General features: G+C 40.6%; 1 protein-coding gene across 2 annotated transcripts in view; it reads right to left on the bottom strand.

The window, feature by feature from the left end:
- Positions 1 to 1,683: 1,683 nt before the first annotated feature.
- Positions 1,684 to 17,207, bottom strand: part of SEPTIN8 (septin 8) — a 98,395-nt gene continuing 82,871 nt past the window's right edge. For both annotated transcript variants that reach the window (XM_044280820.1, XM_044280819.1), the window contains exon 10: positions 1,684 to 6,874. In XM_044280820.1, the coding sequence (XP_044136755.1) occupies positions 6,871 to 6,874 (4 nt within the window). In that variant the 3' untranslated portion in view covers positions 1,684 to 6,870. The remainder of the gene's footprint in view (positions 6,875 to 17,207) is intronic.

The raw sequence follows: 17,207 nt of genomic DNA, 5'->3' as shown, positions 1-17,207 counted from the left end.
ATGAGTTTGACATCCATGCTGTAGGAACTCACATAGGCTGGTGCTTTTTTTTTTTTTTTTAAAGTGTGCAAGCACTACCACTACTGATGGATTGCAGAGTGGTCGTAACCATGGAAACGAGATGCGTATGTGATGGAAAAATTAATCCAACCAGCAGAGGAAGCAATATAAAAAAATCACAATATATTAGTAAGGGTTCATGCACACGACAGTATTACGGATTACATCTGTGAGCATTACCCATCTTGCGTACGGAACAGCTGGCCCCTAATAGATCAGTACTATCCTTATCAGTAATGCGGACAATATTAGGACATGTTTTATTCTTTGGCGGAATGGAAATACGAAATTGGAATGCACACGGAGTAACTTCTTTTTTTTGCGAACCTATTGAAATTAATGGCTCCGCATAAAGTGTGAAAAACAAATTGTCTCCCCATAGTATATACTCACGGTTGTCCTGATGTTACATACAGTGCATACAGAATGCATCTATAAATATAATTGTGGTCTCCATTACATTACATTGCAAAGATTGTTACCCAGCTTTCCCAGACTGCTGAATTCCAAATTTGCCTTAAAAGTAGAAGTAGTGATGAAAACCTTCATATAGCTAGACCAACTTATCGTTCAGGATCCTGGAAAAGCTGGGTGACAAGAGATTATGATACCCTGGTACCATATAATTGATTCACACAGTGTAGCAGGGCAACCCCCATCACCTCCCTGCACAGATAGTCTTCATTCTGGGAAAGCTGGGTAACAGTCAGATCAGCTTATTTATGACTTGGTAAATCCTCAACATTGTAGAATACCTAGCTGGATTTGCTAGCCGAAGCATAAGCATAAGCTGAGCAAGAATTCCAATGGCAAATACTGTAGAATATTTGGACAGATTTGTTATTCAGGGTACTGGGAAAGCTGGCCCAAAAATTATAAAAAGGAACTTTAGGGCCTCAGCTGCACTGTGACTTTTTGCAGCACATGATTGCATTCAACTAAGTGCATGAATTTAGACTGGAGCTGTAGTTCAAGAGTTAAAATCAGTCCTGCTACAAAAAAGGCACACAGTGTAGCTGAGGCCTAATAGGGCCCGCTAAATATTAAGTGTAATAGGTACATATCTTTGCCTTTCAGGGTTCTGGGAAAGCTAAATCCCCCATACTTATTCCCAAATAGTGCTAAAGTTAGGCAGATTTGCCTTTTAGGACTCTAGGAAAGCTGGGTAACATTATATGGACAGTGTGTATAGCTCGACAAGACTTGTAATCCAGCTCCCTCCTCAATTAGAAAAGTTGGAAATCAGGCAGCTAGGAAAGCTGGGTAACACTTTCTGTGGCGTCAGTGCCCTGGTATGGAATAATATACCTACACAAATAAAGGGGAGGTTTTCTAAGACTCTGCTTAAGTTTTGCAGTTTCCACCTCTTTCACGGTGCTTCAGGCATTTATTGATGTGAATGGGCATCAATTTCCCCCGTCCATTTCCCTCAAATTGTGGTTACGACTCCCCACTCCCTTGATGAGAAAAGTGCTTGAAGTGGTACATATTCACTCCCCTTCAGTTCCAATGCAGAAACCAGGAGAGGTTTCATTTATGCTTTTCATTTATGTTAACCGAGAACAGGTAATCGATACGCAATGGCTGTGTATGAAATTGAACATAAATAATACACAAACACAATGCAAAATAAAAGTGAAATTTAATAAAAAGAAATAAGTACAAACTAAACAGAGGTGAGTCGCCAAAAATAAAGTCAAAACTGCAAAAAAAATTCTAAAAAATTCTTTATGCATTCTCTAACAAGTGATGTTTTTTGGCCACTGTGAAGTAAGTAAAGCAATGTTATATAACATAAAATACATGTCAATGAACACACAGAAGAAAGCTGTCAATGTATCCAGCACCATAAAATCTGTGAATGGCAAAATAAAAAACTGGGTGTGAAGTACCTTGTATGCTACAGGGACAATATGCAGGAAAATACTCAGGTGAAGAGAAATCTTATCTGAAAAAAAACCCTGTATATTTACATAATTCTACCTCCACATAGCTTTTTTGCTTTGGAAAATGCATATACAACAGAGATGTATCAGAATTAGGTGTTCTTGCATATTGCTGCAAACTATTTCAGTTGAAAACCTCAGACCCTATTGCAGATGTACGGAACTGAACTTACAGCAGCATAGGAATCTACAATACCTTACATTTTGTTTAGTAAAACTGCAGGGAGTTCAGGCGATACTGCAGTTAACATAGCAACAATATGTCTGCACCCATTTGTAAATTAAGACCTCATCCAATCTGATATGAAGGGCAGTTCAGTGGCAAAGCGATCAGAGCCATCAACCATGTTTTTTTTGGGGGGCTGTATTTAGATGATGGATTTTCATTATTTACATAGACACCATTTTTGTCCATCCGAGACTCATTAATTCAAATAAATGGTTCAAGAAAGAAAACAAGCAGTGGGACGTCATAGGAACATTCAGATACTTCCGTGTTTTGCAAACGGAAAATGGAATGGCCATCTGAATCAAGTCAATCAAATTAGACATTTTCTAGTTAAAAAGTTTCTGCAGTCAGTCTTCTCTGTGAAATTTTACAAACCCTTAAATGACACAGATTAGATATGTGCGTAAAATATAAATATATTCAAATAAGGTCAAGTTAGTACCAATAAGATTCTAACCTTAGATAAACCCTCAGCTCTAAAATAGCAAGACAATATCATGCACACATCAGCTGACAAATAACCCTCTGAGGACACTACATAGTAATTATAAGCTTTCACTAGAATTGTGTTTCTGTGCTGTCACTAGCTGTTATAACCATATTCATGACTGATATTAGCTTGGTGACCTGTTTTGGGGATTGTCAGTGCTCTACTGATCAGGGTTTTAGAAAATGTCCTACTGGTATTTTGGGAAAGCCTCCATAAGTAGTAGTAAGTCAAAATCTGCAGGAGTTTGAAATCTACATAACTTCTGCAGAGCTATACAGAGATGGTCACTTACAATCCAAATTTCTTGTCCGCCACCTTCCATAAAAAACTTGGACCAAGTGATCTATCAGTATGGTTTTGGAATCATGTAAAAATTATGTCCCTTTGGATTTTTTATTTCCTTAAATTTACGCCAATATTTTTAGTGATAGTGATGTACATAGTTTATTGCTTGTTTTATATTAAGACATTTAGTGAAATAAAATAAATCTAGAAGGACATAATCTTCGCTTGATCCTGGTTTTGAAGTGGGGTTGGAAACCTATTTAAACACAGGGCTAACAAATGCTTCCCTTGGTTCGTTTGAACCCAAGACCCCAGTGGTCCAAAACCTTATAATTCCTAAACAGGTGAGGATACAGCTGTTGTTAGGAACGTAGGATATTTCATGTAAATTACACTGGGGCACCATGACTATCTTGTGCTATATTACAAGTATAAGGACATGGCTCACCCCCTTAGAAACAAGACACCATGTATAATGTAACACTTAAAGGGAATCTGAGGGTTTGGGCACATGCAGAATGGATAATGCCCATTGGGCACTTGGAGCAGAGTTTGCATAATAAAGACAATTTTGTGCCGCAAGCAAATCACACAAATGCTAATACAAGTATGATTACAATGCTGTTCTGGAGTACAACAGATCACTGCCAGAAACTTAATGAGGTAACTCCCTTTAAAACTACTGCCATTTCTGTTTTCAAGACGTAAACCTGACACATTTCTCACCAACTCAGAGAAACACTTAAGTTGAGAAAAAGCAAATTGCTTTATCATCTTCTGCCCAATCCAAAAGTGTATTTTTATTTTTTAATAGATGCCCCTCTAGTATTCATTTGACCTCCCCATCAATGCTAAAAGGGTTATCCCACAAACTGTATTACAATAAAAATAAATTTGTTGCAATAAAAAATTTCCTCTCTGGTAGCGCCCCCTGCTGGCAGAAATTCTGGTCCACTTTCTCCTACTTTTAGTGACAAACTAACACACCCAGTTGCTTCCTTGCACCCTCCGCTCAGTGCTGACAGTTATCTCATAGTGCGGTGGCCCAGACACCTTTTATTTATTCATTACTACCTGTAAACTCCTAGAAATATAGCGCTGTATCTCTCTCTAGGTAGCGGAGGAGGAAATTGCATTAGATACCAGTACTGTTTATTACTGGAATCTGTGAGGGACTATTTTATACGCAAGGGAGGAAAGACAGAAGGGGTTAACAAGAGCTGACTGCAATGCACTCATGGGAGGCCCATGGGAAGTATAGGAACAAGAGAGGTGAGTAAGGCTACAGAAGAGAGTGAAAATTACATTGGAGAGCAGCAATTTTGATTGAGATAGCTAGAGTAATGCACACCATTATTTTATCTATTTTTTTTAATGTCCCTTTCAAGGCTACAGATACCCTTGAGATATTGTTAAAATATTGTTACATATGTTAGAGGTTACCAGGAGTTACAAAACGTTGTAATAAGTCTCAGCCTGCAATCTTCGTTAATTCATTCAAGGGCGTGTCCCTCCCAGTAATAAGTGCTGGACCTGAGGCCTATGTGTCCAGGATGCTGCCGCCCTCACTAGCCCTATGAGCTCAGTTTCATTCCAGGTCTGTTATCTCCTTCTACCGCCCATAAAGGACCTTTTCTCCCTTATGCTGAGTGTCATTGATACTAAGAATCGTGTTATTTCCACTCTCCGCTATGTGTACGCCTACACCCTGATACTGTACAGCCTGTGTGACCTGACTTCCCCTCCCTGATCCTTCCAGCAGGGAGAGAAGGGAGGAGGAGGCAGGAAGAGACACAGGCAGCAGTATTGTGCTCCTGGATCCTTGCCAGATGCAGCAGGATAGTCCGCTACAGTACAAGTGCAAAAACAAAAGGTGTATATATTTTACAGCCTGCAGTATTCAATTTAAGTGGGCTCTAACTGCTAGTGTGTATGGCGACTGGAAGACTACTCGACTGGCTGTTTTTTACCTTAGAGAGAAAAGGGATCAATCATGTTGATTCTTGATCAAACACTCACCAAAACACTGACTTGTAAATTGGGCCTTGTTCTTGGAATGCAGGGTGCTAGTAGGAGAGCGGAATTAACCAAACTATTTTTATTCCGAGGTTAAAGATGGTACACAGGGTTAGCCTTTTTATCTTCTACCTGATGTCACTGACTTGTAAATTTAGCTGCCTTCCATGTAAATATTTACAAAAGGTAAAATATGGTATAAAAAAATATTAGCAGTAAAAATAAAAACCTTGTCATGTAAAGAACTATAAGCTTTACAAAAAAAATATTAATCCCAACTCTGGAGTGTGCGCTGGGTACAAAAAGTATGAAAAACATTCCCCTGCTTAAAAAAAAAAGTCACATGACGAGCACTGTTACCAACTTGCTCCATGGAAATATGTATATCACAAACTACTAAATTGTCAGCCAAAATATATAAATCTAAAGTTATACAGGATTATTTTATTCACTAAGAGCTTAAATATTTTATACAATTGATGTATAGAAGCATATAGAACAAAATATCTTGACAGTTCTGTACATTGCACCTGATTTATTATTTAGATTGTCTACTTTATTCAATAGGTTTTCCTGGGGTGGGTGGAAGAATCATAGGCCATCAATCTGTGATCACTATGGGTGACCCAGGGTCCCCAAAAGATAAACCGTTGCAGTACAAAGCACAGCCACTGGTGAGGCCAAGACGCTGTGCTTGGAGAAACAATGAGGGGACCGTGACACTCCCTTTTATGTTGTGTGATCACTGGAGGTCCCAGGGGGTCTTAACCCCAGTGATCACACAATATTTAAAAAATAGCCCATCAATACGTTTCGCCAGAAAACCCTTTTAAAATAACAAAAATATTATAAGGAAATAAACAAGTTTGTGTCATAATAGTTAATTATACCTCCTGTCAATAAGGAAAATCCATTAAAATGATTAATCTTTGAGAAAAAGTTTAAAAAATATATATATAATACGAATAAGAATTATCCATCTTGTCACATGAAAAGATGGCAATGGTGAAACATTTACCCTGTGTTAAAAACTACAAAACAATATTACAGATTTCCAGAAGGAACAGTCACCAATCCCTCAACACTTCTGGTTTTGATGCTGCTCTGGTTCCTGCTGCTCTCAGCTTCCCGATCCTGGTTCGAAACACAGGAAATGGCCTGTGATTCCGCAGCAGTAACCATCGGGTATTCCGAGACATGACCTGTGTCGAGTCAGGACAGGAAAGTGGAGAACAGCGAGGACTAGAGCCACGTTGAAGAATTTGTGAAGCGAATAAGCCTTTTTTTCTAACAAATTCACTACTAGAAAACCACTTTAACTTTCAAATTAACTGCATCAGTATTTTCATGTAATACAACCATTTTCATGTTCTACAACGGTCTGTTATGGATACCACAGCCCCATTAATAAGACTAGGAGGAACCACTTTTTAGAGTAAACTACCTATCAGTTGTACCAAACACTACCAGAATTCTAGATTTAGACTCAAATGTTCCTTCTTAGGCTTTTTCAGAAAAGCAAAAACAATAGCAAATCTGTCATCAGTCAATAATTAGGAGAATAAAATATTAAGGATGTCAATATTAAATGTATTAGGAAGAGCTTTAAATACACATTCTGTGTTGCATAGAAAATTAGATATCTTCAAGCTTCTAAACTGAATAGGACTCACATTATTCCTGCACATATTACTATTACTGGGTACGTTGTAAACTCTGCAGTGTCCAGGTGGTCTGTATGCTTTGGTCCATTCATACAATGTTAGGATGGATGGTGGTGAGAATTCATGCAAAGTAATGACATGAACCTGTAAGTCCAATCTTGACATATAAGTCTGTGCATCTTAACTGAAAAAAAAAATAAAAGCAAAAGAAACTAAGAATACTTAAGAAAAGATAAGAACTGAACACAAATCAAAAAAGGACAACGGTGTGCTCCCATCTTCCTGTTCATGGGTACCCCACATTTATTAGTTGTAGCCAAATCAGAATATAATGAAAAGTTTGCCAACTTCCTATCATCTCTAGGATTTCTGCTTGCAGTCTGAATGCATGGCTTGTTACAGGACGGAACTCTCATACATGTAATAAGATACAGTACAATAGGCATCATCATGGCAGGCATTCTGCTTCTAAATGTCATAAAACATGTTTACATTCACTGACATCTAGCATGGATCTTGAAAAGGTGAGTAATTAACTTTAAACATGATAAAAGCCTCATGCACATGGATGTAGGAAGTCAGTGCCCATGATGCAGACCGCAAATAGCAGTCCGCAATACACGTACACTGTCAATGTGCCTCCCATCTAAGTACGTGGACACTTTCCCTTGAACGGGTCTGCGATCCGTTCGCATCGCAAAAAAATAGAACATGCACTATTTTTTGGGCGGTGCAGAGGCATGGGCAGAAAGCCCAGATATGAGCTCCGTAGTGTTTCCGCGGGCTTCTGTTCCATGCCTATGCTCTGCAACATATCTGGCAGATTGTGGATTCAAGTCAATGGGTCCACATCCATAATATGAAGCGTACACGGTCAGTGCTCGTGTATTACAGACCAGCCGTTGGCGGGCCGCAATACGAGCAAAGACAGCCTATGGTTGTGTACATGAGGCCTAAAACTGTTCTAGTAGCGGATCCTGGCCATACAGTCTACTTTCCATAGACGGACAATGCATTCATATTACATGGATTTTCTCATTTAATTAGTTGTAATGAGAATAGAGACTCCAGAAATTTTGTGGGGGAGATTTATAAAACCAGTGAAAAGGAAAACTGGCTTATTTGCCCATAGCAAATCAATCAGCACCCCCTAGTGGCACTCAGCTGATGGCACTAGGGGGTGGGGCAGCTGATGGCACTAGAGGGCGGCTGATGAGTTTTAATCAGGGTGGATAAAAAATAAAATTTTTATTTAAAATCAGATTTTTTTTATATAAAATGATTTTTGAGGAAAATATATTACCATCCAAAGGTTATTTCATTATGAAATGAAGATTACTTTTTTAATTATGTAGAATAAGACTGTATATGTTTAATTTTTTGTTAAATTCCATTAATCCATTCACAATGTCATGCTCTTCCAGAGGTTTTTGTAAGATTACTGGGTAGTTTCTCTGCCTACAAGATATTATCACAGATGCTTGGTTTAATTTTGGAGTTCTCAAAACTGAATTTATAACATGAAGAGTTGAGAAAAAGATCTTAATCCAACTTCTACAAACCTATAAACACAGAATCAACCCCTTCAGTGCAAAGTTTAAAGTTCAGTGAATAGAATATAAAAAATATTTTTCTGATTGTTTGGAGTGGAATAGATCTGCACAAGAAGAAAGTGAAACTAAGTGTAAGGAGGAAAAGGCAAGCAGACAAGGAGTACTACAAAATGAAAGCGAAACATTCTGAGCACAGTACTGCACAGCCACAGACAGACAAGTCTTTGGATCTTTTTATGTGTATGACCTGAGGTTTATCACATTCTTTCCTTGGAGGAAAAAAAACTATAATGGCAGCAGGCCGTAAAAGAGACCCAGTTTGGCAATATTTTAATGAAGTTCCTTTACCCATCGGTAAGGCAGGCATGCGTGCAAAATGCAAACACTGCAACAAACATGGATGTTTAACCCCTTAAGGACATAGGGCGTACCGGTACGCCCTATTTCCCGAGTCCTTAAGGACCAAGGGCGTACCGGTACGTCCTAACTTAAAATCTTAATTCCGGCGCCGCTGGGGTTAATCGGAACGGGATTTCGGCTGAAATCATTCAGCCGGCATCCCGTAACAACGCAGGGGGGGGTCATTTGACCCCCCGTATCGGCGATCGCAGAAAACCGCAGGTCAATTCAGACCTGCGGTTTGCTGCGCTTTTTGCCGTTTCTGATCCCCGCGGTCCCTGACCGCGGGGATCAGAAACTTCAGAGTGCCCGAAATCAATATTGTTAACCCCCCCCTGCACCCCTGCACGATTTGATGGCGGCGGGTGGTGCAGGGGGGGTGTCGCATGCAGTGGGGGCGTTGCGGGAGGCGGGCGGTGCGGCAGGCGGGATCGCGATCCCCCGCCCGCCTCCCATTGCATAATCGTTGGTGTACAGTGGGTATACCAGGGTGCCAGCACATTGCTGGCACCCTGGTATAAACGGCTGACATCGTTGATGCGATGTCAGCCGTTTAACCCTTTCCATACAGCGGTCCGTACGGACCGCTGTATGGAAAAGGTTAACAGTAAGAGGGAGCTCCCTCCCTCTCCGATCGGGGGGCTGCTGTGCCTTTGCAGCCCCCCGATGGGAGAAGGAGAGAGCCCCCAGACAGCCCCCCCAGAACCCCGTCCTTACCCTTCCCCGTCTGCGAAGTTCTGACCATAACTGAGCAGACGGGGAAGGTTCCCATGGCAACAGGACGCCTGATCAGGCGTCCTGCTGTCCATGGTGCTGAACAGATCTGTGCTGAAAGCATAGACCTGTTCAGTGTAAGTAAAATACAGTGCAGAAACCTATATAGGTTCTGTTCTGTATTTTACAGACATCAGACCCACTGGATCTTCAAGAACCAAGTGGGTCTGGGTCAAAAAAATCAAATAAAAAGTGAAAAAAGTTAAGATAAAAAAAAAAAACATTTATCACTGAATAAAAATTAAAAAAATAAAATACACTACACATATTAGGTATCGCCGCGTCCGTAACGACCTGATCTATAAAATGGTCATGTTACTTTCCCCGCACAGTGAACGCCATAAAAATAAAAAAATAAAAACTATGAGAAAATTGAAATTTTGCCCACCTTACTTCCCAAAAAAGGTAATAAAAGTGATCAAAAAAGTCGCATGTACGCCAAAATAGTACCAATCAAACAGTCATCTCATCCCGCAAAAAATGAGACCCTACTCAAGATAATCGCCCAAAAACTGAAAAAACTATGGCTCTTAGACTATGGAAACACTAAAACATGATTTTTTTTGGTTTCAAAAATAAAATCATTGTGTAAAATGTACATAAATAAAAATAAAGTATACATATTAGGTATCGCCGCGTCCGTATCGACCGGCTCTATATAAATATCACATGACCTAACCCCTCAGGTGACAACCGTAAAAAAAAAAAAAAAAAAACTGTGTAAAAAAAGCAATTTTTTGCCATCTTACGTCACAAAAAGTGTAATAGCAAGCGATCAAAAAGTCATATGCACCCCAAAATAGTGCCAATCAAACTGTCATCTCACCCCGCAAAAAATTTGACCCTACTCAAGATAATCACCCAAAAACTGAAAAAACTATGGCTCTTAGACTATGGAGACACTAAACAATTTTTTGGTTTTCAAAATGAAGTTATTGTATAAAACTTACATAAATAAAAAAAATTGTATACATATTAGGTATCGCCGCGTCCGTGACAACCTGCTCTATAAAATTACCACGTGATCTAACCTGTCAGATGAATGTTGTTTTTTTTTTTTGTTATTTACATGCCAAAAAAGCTATTTCTTGTTACCTTGCCGCACAAAAAGTGTAATATAGAGCAACCAAAAATCATATGTACCCTAAACTAGTACCAACAATACTGCCACCCTATTCCGTACTTTCTAAAATGGGGTCACTTTTTTTGGAGTTTCTACTCTAGGGGTGCATCAGGGGGGGCTTCAAATGGGACATGGTGTCAAAAAACCAGTCCAGCAAAATCTGCCTTCCAAAAACCGTATGGCATTCCTTTTCTTCTGCACCCTGCCGTGTGCCCGTACAGTAGTTTAGGACCACATATGGGGTGTTTCTGTAAACTACAGAATCAGGGCCATAAATAATGAGTTTTGTTTGGCTGTTAACCCTTGCTTTGTTACTGGAAAAAAAATATTAAAATGGAAAATCTGCCAAAAAAGTGAAATTTTGAAATTATATCTCTATTTTCCATTGAATCTTGTGCAACACCTAAAGGGTTAACAAAGTTTGTAAAATCAGTTTTGAATACCTTGAGGGGTGTAGTTTCTTAGATGGGGTCACTTTTATGGAGTTTCTACTCTAGGGGTGCATCAGGGGGGCTTCAAATGGGACATGGTGTCAAAAAAACTGTCCAGCACAATCTGGCTTCCAAAAACCATACGGCGCACCTTTCACTCTACGCCCCGCTGTGTGGCCGTACAGTAGTTTATGGCCACATATGGGGTGTTTCTGTAAACAGTAGAGTCAGGGCAATAAAGATACAGTCTTGTTTGGCTGTTAACCCTTGCTTTGTTAGTGGAAAAAATGGGTTAAAATGGAAAATTAGGCAAAAAAATGAAATTCTCAAATTTCATCCCCATTTGCCAATAACTCTTGTGCAACACCTAAAGGGTTAACGGAGTTTGTAAAATCAGTTTTGAATACCTTGAGGGGTGTAGTTTCTTAGATGGGGTCACTTTTATGGAGTTTCTACTCTAGGGGTGCATCAGGGGGCTTCAAATGGGACATGGTGTCAAAAAAAACTGTCCAGCAAAATCTGGCTTCCAAAAACCATACGGCGCACCTTTCACTCTACGCCCCGCTGTGTGGCCGTACAGTAGTTTATGGCCACATATGGGGTGTTTCTGTAAACAGCAGAGTCAGGGCAATAAAGATACAGTCTTGTTTGGCTGTTAACCCTTGCTTTGTTAGTGGAAAAAATGGGTTAAAATGGAAAATTAGGCAAAAAAATGAAATTCTCAAATTTCATCCCCATTAGCCAATAACTCTTGTGCAACACCTAAAGGGTTAACGGAGTTTGTAAAATCAGTTTTGAATACCTTGAGGGGTGTAGTTTATAGAATGGGGTCATTTTTGGGCGGTTTCTATTATGTAAGCCTCGCAAAGTGACTTCAGAGCTGTAGTGGTCCCTAAAAATTGGGTTTTTGTAAATTTCTGAAAAATTTCAAGATTTGCTTCTAAACTTCTAAGCCTTGTAACATCCCCAAAAAATAAAATATCATTCCCAAAATAATTCAAACATGAAGTAGACATATGGGGAATGTTAAGTCATCACAATTTTTTGGGGTATTACTATGTATTACAGAAGTAGAGAAACTGAAACTTTGAAATTTGCTAATTTTTCCAAATTTTTGGTAAATTAGGTATTTTATTATGCAAAAAAATTAATTTTTTTGACTTTTTTTTACTAGTATCATGAAGTACAATATGTGACGAAAAAACAATCTCAGAATGGCCTGGATAAGTCAAAGCGTTTTAAAGTTATCACCACTTAAAGTGACACTGGTCAGATTTGCAAAAAATGGCCTGGTCCTTAAGGTGAAAATGAGCCCGGTCCTTAAGGGGTTAAGCAAATAACAAGCTGTAATGTTATTGTTTCAGTTGAATAAATCCTATTTAAATTGTTAAGGTAATGATTATTTTTCTCCTTCCTAAGTACAACAGAAAAATTGTCCAAATATGAATCTTTATGTAAAAAACTATGATTTAAATCAAGCCTTACTGACTAGTGATTTAAATCGGTTCGATTTAAATCAAATTCACCCTGGTTTGAATAAAGAAAAACGTTCTTTTAATTCGTTTTTTGTTATTCGAGTACTCGATTAATCGATAGAATACTCGATTACAAAAATAGTCGATAGCTGCAGCCCTAGTACATAGTACAGTGCTATGTGGTCCCCTTGCTTCTTACTGCTCCGACTCCTCCCACTGGTGACATGAAATGTCCTTTAGACACATCGGTCAGAGCTTTCATGTATTTGTTGTCTGGCGACCTTCAGCATGGAGAGGGGAGGTGTTAATCACAGTCCTCTCCATGAGCTGAATGATCTTTCAGCCTCCTCTCCTACCTGCACTGATGACAGGAAGAGCGCACAGAAGCTCAACGACTGAGCAAAGCTCTATATGAGAACTCTGCTGGAGCATTAACCCCTTAAGGACCTTGTGTGTATGAGGCCTAAGATTGGGGAACCTGTTACATCGTTGAAATACCCCGAAGCCTCAAGTTTTGTTTTTTGTTTTTTTTTGTAAAAAGTACAAATCACCCCCCTTTCCTAAAAATAAAAATTAACCAATAAAAAATAAACATCATGGGCATTGTCGTGTGCGAAAATGCACATACAATTAAAATATAACAATATTAATGGCATACGGCAAATGGCGTAATGGGAAAAAAATAAAAGCAGCCAATTTGCAATTTTTTGTCACCAACTACCAAATAAATTTTTTTTTTTATAAAAAGTGATCAAAAAGTCGCACACACTTCAAATTGGTATAACTGAAAAATAACTAAAAAAAAATAAAATTTTCAGTATTAAAGCGCAAGAAAAATTATACAAGTGTGGTATCGTTGTAGCTGTACTGACCTGGAGAATAAAGATAACAGGTCAATTTTACTGTATAGTGTAAAATAAAAAAAATAAAATAAGAATTGTGTTTTTCCCCCCAATTCTACCCCATTGGGAACCCCAACTGTTAGGACTATGGGTTGGTGGGGAGTGAAAAACGAAAACACAAAAATTTTAAAATCTCTGTGTCCTGAAGGGGTTAAAGAAGCACTCCCACAAAACATTTTTTATTCTCAGATCTGTTTGAAAGGTACATGATGTAAATTGTTGCGAAGGTGATCTTCTTACCAGAAGCTGTATTTGTGAGTTATAAATCTCCCTTTTGATCCTCCGTTGTGTCATGTAATCAACTAAATTGTGTCCATGTGTGGACGGACAGGAAGCCAGTTTCTCTATGTATTCCTATGGGAGCCTCAAAGTCAGTCTCATAGGAATGAATAGAGAAGTAAATTCCTGTGTCAGTTGGAGATCAGAGTGCTGGTCACATGACACAGCTGAGAATCAGAAAGGAGGTTATAACTCATAAATGCAGTCACCGGTAAGAAGATTACCTTACTTTTTGGAAGTGCCGTGGTAATTTTTGACTTTGTATTTTGGGGATTGAATAGCCCTCATAACCGCTGGCACCTGCCTTCTACTTTTTTGCTGTGCTGCTCACAACCTTTGGACTTTATGTGTCGTAGTGCTTAATTATAGGAAGCAGTCAGGGGGTCTTGCACTACTGGAGCACCCTGACTGCAGACTAACATGCAGGCACTATTAAACTAGATTTTTTTTACTGCTAAAAAAAGTGAGTCTTATAGACAAAAAAAAACGTATACCTAAAGTACAGCTCATCATTACAAGTAACAAAATACCATCCTGCCCAATTAAATCTGAAGTCTAACCATTCTTAGGATTAGGGATCGACCGATATAGATTTTTTTTTTAGAGCCGATACCGATAACCTGTGTACTTTCAGGCCGATAGGCAATAAATTATACCAATATTCCCTATTCACCCTAATAGAGCTCTATTAGGGTGGATAGGACTTCACACTCTCCCTGCTGCCCTGTGTATAGTACACACAGGAGCAGGGAGCTCACCATGGCAGCCAGGGCTTCAGTAGCGTCCTGGCTGTCATGGTAACTGGTCGGAGCCCCAGGATTACACTGCTGGGGCGCCGATCAGAACTGCCACTGCCACCAATGAAATTACTTAGGTTGGGGGGACGACGACCCTGTGGCCACGACCACCAATGACTAACACGGGGGCGGGGGACACCAATGATAATTAACCTTTAATATAGATACAGGAGGCGGGTACAGCCGGCACACGCCTCCTGTATTTGTATTAAAATTATCATTGGTGGCACAGTAGCCAGGCACCTGCTATGCTGGCTGCTTGACTCTGGGGAGGACACTCAGGAGGAGGAGACTGCTGCCGTTCCCCGAGCCCACTAGCTGAAACGGTGCAGCGGTAAACCATCCTCTGTCCCTCCTCCGGCCTTAAAATTAGCCAGACATTCATTGGTGGCAGTAGTGCGGGCAGCTTCAGAGCCCACTCATTTTATTGGGCTCTGCGGCGGCCGCGTCATAGGAGGGAGGAATTCCCTCTCTCCTTCTCCACTGACTCTGGCCACTGATCACGGCAGCACGCCCTAAGCACCATGTTTTCTCATAAGCGAGCAGCGCTGGATGCATTATCGGTAAATCCGATAGTTGGTCGAAGCCTACAGGTCCTTCTAAAAAAATTTTGCATATTGTGATAAAGTTCATTATTTTCTGTAATGTACTGATAAACATTAGACTTTCATATATTTTAGATTCATTACACACAACTGAAGTAGTTCAAGCCTTTTATTGTTTTAATATTGATGATTTTGGCATACAGCTCATTAAAACCCCAAATTCCTATCTAAAAACAATTTGCATATTTCATCCGACCAATAAAAGAAAAGTGTTTTTAATACAAAAAAAGTCAACCTTCAAATAATTATGTTCAGTTATGCACTCAATACTTGGTCGGGAATCCTTTTGCAGAAATGACTGCTTCAATGCGGCGTGGCATGGAGGCAATCAGCCTGTGGCACTGCTGAGGTGTTTATGGAGGCCCAGGATGTTTCGATAGCGGCCTTAAGCTCATCCAGAGTGTTGGGTCTTGCGTCTCTCAACTTTCTCTTCCCAATATCCCACAGATTCTCTGTGGGGTTCAGGTCAGGAGAGTTGGCAGGCCAATTGAGAACAGTAATACCATGGTCAGTAAACCATTTACCAGTGGTTTTGGCACTGTGAGCAGGTGCCAGGTCGAGCTGAAAAAAATCTTCATCTCCATACAGCTTTTCGGCAGATGGAAGCATGAAGTGCTCCAAAATCTCCTGATAGCTAGCTAGCTGCATTGACCCTGCCCTTGATAAAACACAGTGGACCAACACCAGCAGCTGACATGGCACCCCAGACCATCACTGACTGTGGGTACTTGACACTGGACTTCAGGCATTTTCCTCTCCCCAGTCTTCCTCCAGACTCTGGCAGCTTGATTTCCGAATGACATGCAAAATTTGCTTTCATCCGAAAAAAGTATTTTGGGCCACTGAGCAGCAGTCCAGTGCTGCTTCTCTGTAGCCCAGGTCAGGCGCTTCTGCCGCTGTTTCTGGTTCAAAAGTGGCTTGACCTGGGGAATGCGGCATTTCCTGCACACTCCTGTACACGGTGGCTCTGGATGTTTCTACTCCAGACTCAGTCCACTGCTTCCGCAGGTCCCCCAAGGTCTGGAATCGGTCCTTCTCCACAATCTTCCTCAGGGTCCGGTCACCTCTTCTCGTTGTGCAGCGTTTTCTACCACACTTTTTCCTTTAAATCACAGAAGAAATGCACCAAACGGATATGCCACTGACTATACTGGCTAGTCATAAATGCAGATATTAAAAGCTGAGACTTTTGCCAATATATTCCTGTCAGGAAGATATCGGAGCCCATATGCTGGGGATAGTCGTTTGCTGCGGTCCACATGCGGTGGGGCTGCTCCCCCAATGAAAAACACGCCACAGTGTTAGGGGTTGAGCAGCTCCCCCAGATTTGCCACTATATTTCTGTGTTTTTGTCTTGTTTTATATGTAGTGTATGTGCCTTTACCTGGCATTCAAACACTCTCCTTTGCACCTGGTAACCTCCATCACATGGTCTGATATGGGTGTGGCTTACAGTCTGGCTTTGTTCACATTGCACTAGTTGTCCTGCTGGGCGGTTGTGTGGAAGCTTGGCTGTGAGCTGGATTACATCACCTTCAGACCTTGTTCACACCATAGGTAGCTTAGTGGTAGGACCCCTTGCCATGCTGAGAACCGTGACGTGGTGCATGTGGGCTCCGATATCTTCCTGACAGGAATATATTGGCAAAAGTCTCAGCTTTTAATATCTGCATTTATGACTAGCCAGTATAGTCAGTGGCATATCCGTTTGGTGCATTTCTTCTGTGATTTAAAGGAAAAAGTGTGGCAGAAAACGCTGCACAACGAGAAGAGGTGACCGGACCCTGAGGAAGATTGTGGAGAAGGACCGATTCCAGACCTTGGGGGACCTGCGGAAGCAGAGGACTGAGTCTGGAGTAGAAACATCCAGAGCCACCGTGTACAGGCGTGTGCAGGAAATGGGCTACAGTTGCCGCATTCCCCAGGTCAAGCCACTTTTGAACCAGAAACAGCGGCAGAAGCGCCTGACCTGGGCTACAGAGAAGCAGCACTGGACTGCTGCTCAGTGGCCCAAAATACTTTTTTCGGATGAAAGCAAATTTTGCATGTCATTCGGAAATCAAGCTGCCAGAGTCTGGAGGAAGACTGGGGAGAGGGAAATGCCAACATGCCTAAAGTCCAGTGTCAAGTACCCACAGTCAGTGATGGTCTGGGGTGCCATGTCAGCTGCTGGTGTTGG

The sequence above is a fragment of the Bufo gargarizans genome, chromosome 2 (genome assembly GCF_014858855.1).
Source record: "Bufo gargarizans isolate SCDJY-AF-19 chromosome 2, ASM1485885v1, whole genome shotgun sequence".
Taxonomy (NCBI): domain Eukaryota; kingdom Metazoa; phylum Chordata; class Amphibia; order Anura; family Bufonidae; genus Bufo; species Bufo gargarizans.
The sequence above is the reverse complement of the archived record's forward strand: the minus strand, read 5'-3'. Positions and strand labels throughout refer to the sequence as shown.